The 10,216-nt window shown below is 50.3% G+C and overlaps 1 protein-coding gene across 1 annotated transcript; it reads right to left on the bottom strand.

Moving 5' to 3' along the window:
- Positions 1 to 1,039: 1,039 nt before the first annotated feature.
- On the bottom strand, positions 1,040 to 9,615 carry LOC143834274 (uncharacterized). Its single transcript, XM_077330949.1, has 4 exons — positions 9,329 to 9,615; positions 7,582 to 7,708; positions 6,792 to 6,905; positions 1,040 to 3,843 (listed from the first exon to the last, which is right to left on the bottom strand). The coding sequence occupies exons 1-4, from the start codon at positions 9,572 to 9,574 to the stop codon at positions 2,447 to 2,449; spliced, it is 1,884 nt and encodes a 627-aa protein (XP_077187064.1). The 5' UTR covers positions 9,575 to 9,615; the 3' UTR covers positions 1,040 to 2,446.
- Between the last annotated feature and the right edge of the window lie 601 nt (positions 9,616 to 10,216).

Here is a 10,216-nt window from a genome sequence, read left to right as displayed (position 1 = left end):
GAACAGTCTGCCACAGTCCAGGCACTGGTATGGCTTCTCTCCCATGTGGATTCTTTGGTGCAACTGCTGAGAGCGCTTCTTGGCAAAGCTTTTCCCGCACTCTAGGCATTTATAAGAAGAGTCACCCGCATGTATCTTCTGATGCCTGCACAAGCGAAAAGGATTGCTGAAGCTTCTCCCACACTCTGAACACTCATGGGATTCCCTTCCTAGGTGGAATTTCTCGTGCTCAGAGAGAATAGATTTCAGTCTGAATCTCTTCTCGCAGAGGGAACGTTTGTATGGCTTCTCTCCTGTATGGTCACTGAGATGTTGAGTGAGGCTTGAGTTCTTCTTGAAGCTCTTCTCACACTCTGAGTAAGAGTATGGTTTCTCTCTCGAACGCTGGCAGGGGCTCATGGGAATTGTAGTCCATGGACATCTGGAGGGCCGCAGTTTGACTACCCCTTGGACAAGTTTGACTCCGACGGCACTTTCATAGAATCATAGAATCATAGAGTTGGAAGGGGCCATACAGGCCATCTAGTCCAACCCCCAGGATCAGCCCAAAGCATCCTAAAGCATCCAAGAAAAGTGTGCATCCAACCTTTGCTTGAAGACTGCCAGTGAGGGGGAGCTCACCACCTCCTTAGGCAGCCTATTCTACTCAGTTTTGGGTCGAAGTTGTCGTGTGCATGCACGCTTCTTCAGAGACCTGGATGCGCACAAAAGCTTCCACCCAGAACTGGGGCAGGGAAAAATGGCATTAAAATGGGGGCTGGATTGTGACAACCCAAAAATTCCTGCCCATGCAGGTGGCACCCTGGCTTTCCTGCCACCTTTCCCAAAGCATCGCAATCAATCACAGGAAGGACGGGAGGTGCATGGAAGCACCACACTCCCATGCTGCGTGGAAATGGGAAACCTGCTGCCCGACAGCATCACACCCCAGGAAAAATACAATTGTACAACTCACTGGTCATGCTATGCATTGTGAATGTGCAGAGAATCTCTTGAGATCAAGTAATGGTGCTGTAAGACCTCGTAGAGTAGTAGATAGATCTATATCCATGAAAAACATGGGAAACATGGTAGATAAGTTTGAAGATGATCAGAATCAGTATTTTCTGAATAAACATTTTATTAGAAATTTAAAATACCATCAATAGCAAAAGGGGGAAAGAGACAAAGAAGAAAAGAGGATAAATAAAAGGATTCCCAATCTTATCTGTTATAAATTATTAATATGTATTACACTATATTAAGATTTAGGATGCTTTAAAATCACATTTCCCGTATACTTTCTTATTTCTCCCTTCCTCAAATCTATAAATTATCATTTCATTTTTATTCAAGTCATGCAAAAGGCCTAAAGAAGATTTCCCAATAGTTACAAATGCTACCAATTCTAATTAAATAATAAATTTGGACACTCCAACCAATTCAACCCTCTTTTTCAACCATTCTCCAAATCCGTATCATCTAGTTTCTTGCTGCTATTCTAAATCTTGCAAGTCTTGTTCTTGATTCTGCTACATTTTCTCTTCAAGTCGTAGAAATCCCTTTCTTCCAAGTTCACAGTTTTGTGCTCTACTAGTTCCCCAATTAATTGTTAACATCTGTAAGTAAGCTTCTTTATATACATGTAATAGTATATACGCAAAGCATGTAATATTAATATCCGAATGCTATATATATGTTAAAACCAGGTGTTCCAGTTAATTTATTTGACAGAACATTTTGGTGTCTTTTTTTGTCAAATGAAATATATTTAAGAACAACATTTGAGTCAAGTCCCACCATTAAGACCAACCAAGTCTTATTCTCTGTATTTTATACCCAAAATAAAAGTTGGCTTATAACAGTGCGCCTAGACTCAAACTATGTTCGGCTCCTTCAAACCAACACCTGGAAACAGAACATTCTGTCTGGGGGATTATCCCATGGAGTACGTGGAGTAACACAGACCCTATTAAACAGGGGTGGCCAATCTATGGCTCTCCAAAGTTCCATGGACTACAATTCCCATGAGCATGTGCTGGCAGGGGCTCATCGGAACTGTAGTCCATGGACATCAGACAGGGCTGTTTGGCCAGCCCTGCTATTCAATAACAATGCAATGAGCATAGAGCAAAGCAAGTCATGGCGGGCCCGCAGGAATTAGGAAGAGAATATCAGCCCTGTTGTGTGTGTGTTTGTGAGGAAGCTAGAGTTGTGGAAGGCTCAACCTGTATTCAACCCATAATGACCTATGACCTTACAGAAAAGATTCCCTTTCAGTCATTTCATTTAGTGTTTCCCTTATCCTCTGGCTTTTCGCACCTGCAGCCAAATTGCTTCCTTTGCTAACTGCTTCCCACGGGAAAGAAGTTCCATTCTTCCCAATGAAAAGGTTTTTGCTGTGTGTGAGATCTCTCACATTGGAGATAGTCAGTCCTCTGTCCAGAACCTGTCCAGAACCTCATGCTCAGAGAGATGTGATTTCTGCCTGAATCTCTTCCCACAGCGGGAGCAATTGTACGGTTTCTCCTCTGTGGACTCTCATATGCTGAGCGAGGTGTGATTTATCACTGAAGCTCTCCTCACAGTCCAAGCAAAAGAATGTTTTCTCTCCTGTGTGGATTTTCTCATGTTGAATGAGTTTATGTTTTGTCATGAATCCTTTCCCACATTCCACACAGTTGTATAGCTTCTCCTTGTGGATTTTCTTGTGTTGAGTAAGTCTGCGCTTTGTTGTAAACCCTTTCCCACATTCTAGGCACTTGTATGGGTTCTCTCCTGTGTGCTCAATAATTTTATGATATTGAAGGGCTGAACTTTGGCTGAAACTTTCCCCACAATCGGAGCACCGATACTGATGCATTCTCTGCTCATGTAGTGTATGGGATATCTTATGACGGAAACGTTTCCCACATTCTAGGCACTCGTAGGGTTTGTCTCCTCTGTGGGTTCTCTTATGGTCTGCTAAGGCTGAAGCTCGACCAAAGCTTTTCCCGCACTCTGGGCACTGATATGGTTTCTCACCAGTGTGAATTCTCTTGTGCACTGTAAGGTTTGAATTACTTCTGAAGCTTTTCCCACACTCTGAACACTTATGCGGTTTCTCTCCTCCATGGACTTTCTTGTGCCTGTTGAAGTTTGCCAGGCAGTTGAAGCTCCTCCCACAGTCTGAACATTTATATGGTTTCTCTTCTGTGTGGATCATCTCATGAACCATCAGGTGTGCCTTATCTCTGAAGCACTTCCCACACTGTGAGCATTCGAAGGGCTTCACTTGAGTGTGCGTCTTCATGTGTCTAACAAGACGCTCTTTGATACCAAACCTTTTCCCACACTCTGGACATGGGTACGGTTTCTCTTCAGCATGGACCTTTTTGTGAAGTTTGAGGCCTCGAGGAGCTTTGAAACTCTTCCCACAATCGGAACATTTATAGGGCCTGTCTTCCATATGCAACCTCTCGTGCGCAAAAAGGCTTGATGTGGAGCTGAAACTTTTCCCACAGACTGAGCATGCATACGGCTTCACTCCTGTGTGCATTCGCATGTGTATAACAAGTGGACCACGATGTTGGAAGCTTCTTTCACACTCTGAGCACTGGAAGGGTTTTGCTGCTGCCTGGTTTCTCTTGCTGGTGTTAAGGCTGGAGCTTCTTGCATGACCTTTGGGAGGCTTGCGTGAACCATCTGTCTGAGTCCTCTCTTGCACTTTAGCTCTGGAGAGGTCCTTGTGGCTTCCCACGAAAGGATTGGCTTCCTTCTCAGAATGCTTCTGTGGGTCGCTCCCCGGCCCTTCCCAAGTCACACGTTGTCTCTCTTCTCTTTCTGCTTGAAGAGATTTCTCCATTCCTTTCAGCTCCTCAGCACCTGTTGGAGATAAACACAGTCAGACTTCTTTTCTTCCCTTCGGAAAGGTAGGGCTATGGACTCAATTTACCAATCATAAGAGGGAACTTCCCATCTCCCTGTATTCCCTCCCCCCTTTCTTTCCTCTCCCCCCCAAGCAACCCCCATATCCTCTTCCCTTCCCTTGCTTTCTTCTCTCGTTCCCACTTACCTCACACACAGTACAGCATCTTTAGTCGCATTCTAAAACTTCCCACTTATCAACTAACCTTTCCTTTATTTAACCTTTCCTTTCCCCCAAGTCATAGAATCATAGAGTTGGGACCTCCAGGGTCAATCTAGCGAAGGCTTTGGCATGCTAGTTTTCTACACATGGAAAGGACTGTGCTTTCTGCCAGAAAGGGAGAATATGCTGAGGGCAGCAGCCAACTTCATCTGTACACCGCCCGTGGCGCCGCGGGCGCCACGGACTAAATAAAACAGTAAGGGGTTCTGGGGCGGGATGCGTCCGGGATGAGGAAGGGTCCGGATTGGACCCTTCCTCATGACAGACAATCAGAGGGAGCAATCGGCAGGCGCAAAGCACCTGCCGATTGCTCCCTCTGATTCCCAGCCCCAGCAATTGCGAGCCGCGCGCAGCGCGGCTCGCAGTTGCTCCCGGCCTGATGCGGCGAGAGGCGCGAAGCGCCTCTCGCCGCGTCAGGCCGCTTCCTGAGGGAGCCCCCGCAACAACAAGGAGATAGCCGTCAGCCCGTCGCCTCAGGGAGCCCACGGCACCACAAGAAGATGGCCGCCGCTCAGAAGACGTCGCTCTGGAGCTGCCTGCCTCCGCTCTAAGGAGCCCTTGGCAGTCGCGCGGAGCGCGGCTGCCGGGGACTCCCTGCCCGGCACAACAAGAGAAGATGCCGCCCTGGAGCCGCCTGCCTCCCCTCAAGGGAGCCCCCGCCAGCAGCGCGGAGCGCCGCTGCCGGAGACTCCCTGCCCCGCACAACAAAGAAAATGGCCGCCGCTGCCCCGCCCAACAAGAAGATGGCCGCCGCCGATGCTGCCCGAGAGGGAATCAGGGCCGGGCCGCGCCCGTGCAGGCCGCGCCCGCTCGGCTCGATCCGCGGGCGCGGCTCGCGGGTGCGGCCGGGCGCGGCGGCCGGGCGCGGCCCGATCAGCGGGTGCGGTCAGCGGGCGCGGCCGGGCGCGGCTCGCGGGCGTGGCCCGATCCGTGGGTGCGGCTCGCGGGTGCGGCCCGATCCGTGGGTGCGGCTCGCGGGCGCGGCACGATCCGCGGGTGCGGCCCGCGGGCACGGCCCGAAGCCCTGCCGGTCCCCAGCCTAATAAAGGTTGGGGACCACTGCCCTACAGAGCCGCAGCCCAACATGCCATTAGGAACATTCGAGCCGCCGCTGCACACGCCGCCAGACCGCCTGGGGGCCGCCGCCCGAAGCAACGGCCTCCCTCTTCCACTACTTACTGCCCCGCCGCCGAAAAAAGAACGTCCCGCCGCTGCTGCTGCCGACCGCCCTCGACAATGCCTCCGCTTTCAGGTACCTCTTCTTTCACAACGCTGCCCTCGCCTTTCCCCCCCCCTCTACCCCCGCTTTCTAGAGCCCATTGTATTTTGGGTACAATGGGCTTAATTACTAGTTTATTTAGAAAACTGAAAGGCGATCTTTTCACTAACACAGGCTAACAAGGCTGAACAAACCACTGGTGGTAGCAAGTGACATCAAGTTGTAGACTCTCTAGTTCACTGCAATGCTAAATGGGCCTGTGACGGTATCTCTATTTGAATCAATTTGCAGCTTATGCAAGGTCAATGAAACCCACCTGTTTGGTAGGTAATCTCAGATTTAAGAATCTGTGTCTGAAGGCACTGGATCTGTACATATTGCCCAAGTAGCCACAAAGGTGGTATGGGACATTTTAAAAAAACTGTGGGTCAAATTCATGAGCACTAGAAACTTCCCCATAAAACCAGCTCTTCTTCTGTGTGCTTAATAGGTAGGGTTGTCGTCCCCCCCGGGCTGTAAGATAACTGGACATTTTGGGGGTGGACTCTGGGGAGGATGGGGTTTGAGAAGGGAAGGGACTTCAGTATTGTTCAATGCCATAGAGTCCACCTTCCTATGCAGCCATTTTCTCCGGGGAACCTGATTTCTATCATCTGGAGACTGGTTATTATGGGAGATCTCTAGGCTCCACAAGGAAGCTGGGAACTCAACTGACAGAAAAATGGCAGGATTTGTATTTAAAACAGAAGACATAAACTAGCAGTCTTCAAACAAAGGTTGGATACACACTTATCTTGGATGCTTTAGGATGCTTTGGGGTGATCCGGCGTTGAGCAAGGGGTTGGGCTAGATGGCCTGTATGGCCCCTTCCAACTCTATGATTCTATGAACTTTAACATCAAGTTTTGATAGTGTACGATGCTCTCTTCATCAAAAAGATGGCCTAACGATTGGAGTAAACCTTGCCAACAGCCAATTGGGAAACTTCATAGTTAGGTAGGGCTTGAATCTGGCTCTCCCTAGATCAGCCTTTGTCAACCTTTTTATCATTGAGAAACCCTGAAACGTTCTTCAGGCATCGAGAAACTCCAGAAGTGGCACAATTGTGCAGAATATGGTTTGCATACACAGCTGTGTACACACCCACCCGGGGCCCCTCCCCTTCCCACCCCCTCCAGCCCCATCACTGGCCATTTGGGAAGGGGAGGGGAGGTCGACATGACCATATATGGTCATATCACCCAAAAAATGTTTGACACATTTTTTTTATATTAAAAAATAATTAACTCCCATGCAGCATTTTGGAAACCCATCAAGAAACCCCAGAATTTCAGAAAACCCCGGTTGAGAAAGCCTGCCCTAGATTAAACAGCTATGTGTTCATTGAATACAGCTAGATGTGAGGGGGGGGCAGGATTGGGCCACCCCAACATTGGCAAGGGAAACCTCAGCTGCACTCCTTACCTGAGCTGTAGCATGAAGCCACCCGCCTTTCTGTGATCTTTGGTGGGTCAGCCAGCCAAAGCATCTCCCCTCCTTCCAGGCAGAGGATCAGGTCTGGTTTTCTGAGTGGGTATCCTGCGTTTGTGGTTGGGAAGGAAACAGAGGAAGGGTCAGGAACACTTTTGTCTATCTGCCACCTGCTAGGGGAAACAGCTGGTGAAGCCAGAGATTTTCATTCGTCTGTCAAAGACTTGCAGATCCTGCTGTTTGCAGAGAAGAGGTGGACCAAGACAATGCTTGCAAACATCAATGTGTTGGATTTTAATCTCCGCAAACATCTTCAGCCTGCAAGTTGCCTGCAAGTGTGACCTGAATGTTCTCTGGAATTGCCACCCAGCCCCAGATTACCGATATCATTTTCCCCGGAGGAAATGGCTGTTTTCGAGGATGGGGGTGTATGGCTCTGTACCTTCAGATTTTGGGGGTGGAGTCTGAAGAGGGCAGGGTTTGGGGAAGAGAGGGCCTTCAGGTAGGTAGAGATGCCACCTTCTAAAGTAGATATTTCCCCATGGTGAACTGATCTCTTTCACGTGGAGATCTTTTGTAATAGCGAGAGGTCTCTAGCTTCTTCATTGGGGGTTGGCAACCTTAGATTCTATATAAGGCAAATCAGTATGTGGAAGTTTACCCATGTCAGCAACCACCACCTGTTAGTTTGGGGATTTTTTTGGGGGTGGGGGGTGGGAGAAGGAGATTGTCTAAACTCAGTGGAATCCACAGGCCCAGGAAGTAGGTAGGCCGGGACTCTTACCCAGGGAGGCCAGGGCGCTGTAGTTTTCCTGCATGACCTCCTTGTAGAGGGCTCTTTGCTCTGGATCCAGCAGGGCCCACTCGCCCTCTGTGAAATGCACGGCCACATCTTCAAAGGTCACAGGGGCCTGGAAAAGAGAACATGAGAGAATGATTCTTCAAGGCATCATCTCACAAAACCACCATGCCAGATGGTTAGACTTGAGCTGTCTGAAGAATCACACAGAGCTGGAAGAGACCACAAGGGGCCATCCAGTCCAGTCCCCCGCCCTCTTAGGGAATTAAAAATCATCCACTCCTGACAGGTGCCCATCTAATAGCCTCTTAAAAACTTCCAAGGAAGGATATGCCACCACCCTCTGAGGCAGCCTAGTCCACCTAGGAACAGCCCACACCTTCAGAAAAGGGTTTTTAAATATTTAAGTAGAACCTCCTTTCCTGTAAATACCTGGCCTGCAGAAAAAGGACACTGGAACGTCTTGGAACGTTTATGTTCAGAAAAAAAGAAGCCTAAAGGGAAGGCATGGGGTGGAGAAAGGGGACGGAGGGAGCTGCTTCTCCTTCTTCCATAATGCCAGAATTTGGGGGGACCTAATAAAGTTGATAGTAGTGGAAGACAAAAGCAACCGCTTATTTATGAGTAACTAAACTCCGTAGGCCAGACTTTCTCAACTTTTTTACCATCAAGAAACCCCAACATTCTTCAGGATCTGAGAAGCCCCCCGCCCCAGACTGAGAGGTCAAATCTACCGAGGGCTTGTCAAAGTGGTTTGGTGAGATGCTGTTCTAGCTGAGATGTTATTATTGTCATACTGGTATCTGGTTATTGTTATATTGATATTGTTCTATGTAAATGGACTATATGTTTTATGTAAACCGCCCAGAGCCGTAGGGAAGGGCGGTATAAAAATGGAAAAGAAAAGAAAAGAAAAGAAAAGAAAAGAAAAGAAAGAAAGAAAGAAAGAAAGAAAGAAAGAAAGAAAGAAAGAAAGAAAGAAAGATGGTGTGATTGTGCAGAATATGGTTGAGAAGCAGAGCTGTGTAGAGGCCCACCTGGAGCCACTCCCCACCCCCTCCAGGCCCATTATTGGCCATTTTGGGATGGTGGGGGGGTCAACATGACCACACTCCATGAATGTTGAACTAATTTAAAATATATATTAAAAATTAGCTCCCCCCCCCCCCCGGAAACCCTTCCAGGCCCTGAGCCTCCGGGGAGGGCGGTATAGAAGTATGATAAATAAATAATAAATAAATCACAAAACCCCGCTGCAGGCAGACGACCACTGCTCTGACCCAACTGGGTGCTTCGGAGGGTCTCAGGCGAGACAGGAGGCCTGGCTGGTGAAGAAGGATCGCTGCCAAATGTCTTCCCCAGCCATGAGGGGTCGATTCCTTCCATCCCACGACAGTGTACCTGAGGAAGCGGGCGTGCACACAAAAGCTCGTCCCTGGAAGAAAATTTTGTTGGTCTCCAAGGTGCCTCTGGACTCTCAGTTGGTTCGGCCAATAAAGGGAACCTCCATATTCAGAAGCAGCAAACCTCTGAAACCCGGCGCAAAGAGGCAACCTCAGGGAGAGAGAAGCCCTGTCGTTTGCTTTAGGGCTTCACTGACCCTTCAGCCCGCCTTGAGAAACACACACAGAGAGAGAGAGCGCTGCAGGGCCGGACCCTCGCCCGGGCATCAATCCCAGCGAGGCACGGTGCGATTGAACGAGCTTAGGGGGACCCGGGGCGGAGCACCTACCGGGCGGCGAGGCATGGCGGCGGCTGCGGCGGCTTCCGCGTCGCGCTTTGCCCGGGGCTGCAGGCGACCCCCGGCCGGCTCCTTTGCTGGGGCTCCAGGAGGCGTCCCCAAAGCCGCGCCTCGCCGGACGGCTTTCCTGTCCCCTCCTCCCGGCGTCGCAAAGCTGGTTGCCCGGGGAGGCGGCCGACTGGCTCCGGAGCGGCGGGAGAGGAGAGGAGGGGGAGCGGCCTCTGCATCGCCCCGCATTGCAAGACACTCCGCCGTGCAAACAAAGGGGAAGGCAATGGTGTGTGTGTGGGGGGGGGAGGATGCCCCTCATGCACGAAGGCTTGGGCCAAGGGCGAGTCCAGCAGCGCCTTACATTCTGGGTCGAAATTGTCATCTGCGCGCGCGCTTCTTCAGAGACCTGGATGCACACGGAAGCTCCCCCAGGGGTAGTCAAACTGCGGCCCTCCAGATGTCCGTGGACTACAATTCCCAGGAGCCCTGCCAGCATTTGCTGGCAGGGGCTCCTGGGAATTGTAGTCCATGGACATCTGGAGGGCCGCAGTTTGACTACCCCTGAATTAAACTGTCCATGTTTGAATGGTCCCTTTGGACTCCCGCTTTGTGCTGCTGCTTCAGACCAACACGGCAGTTAGGACAGGATAGAGCAGGGGTAATCAAACTGCATCCCTCCAGATGTCCATGGACTACAATTCCCATGAGCCCCTGCCAGCTGGCAGGGGCTCATGGGAATTGTAGTCCATGGACATCTGGAGGGATGCAGTTTGACTACCCCTGGGATAGAGGTAGGATGCTCCTCCTGAACGAGGGCTTGGACCAAGGGCGTGTCCCGGGACACCTTTCAGACACCCCCCCCCAGTTCAATTCTGGGTCGAAGCTTCC

This window comes from Paroedura picta, chromosome 3, assembly GCF_049243985.1.
Source record: "Paroedura picta isolate Pp20150507F chromosome 3, Ppicta_v3.0, whole genome shotgun sequence".
Lineage (NCBI taxonomy): Eukaryota > Metazoa > Chordata > Lepidosauria > Squamata > Gekkonidae > Paroedura > Paroedura picta.
This window is presented reverse-complemented; position numbering and strand designations above follow the sequence as displayed.

Excerpts from the sequence above, each read along its gene's own strand:
- LOC143834274 (XM_077330949.1), bottom strand. The coding sequence starts at position 9,574 with ATGCGGGGCGATGCAGAGGCCGCTCCCCCTCCTCTCCTCTCCCGCCGC. Across the intron at positions 6,906-7,581 it reads CAGCGCCCTGGCCTCCCTGG|GATACCCACTCAGAAAACCA; the intron begins GTAAGAGTCCCG and ends CCACAAACGCAG. Across the intron at positions 3,844-6,791 it reads GGCTTCATGCTACAGCTCAG|GTGCTGAGGAGCTGAAAGGA; the intron begins GTAAGGAGTGCA and ends TATCTCCAACAG.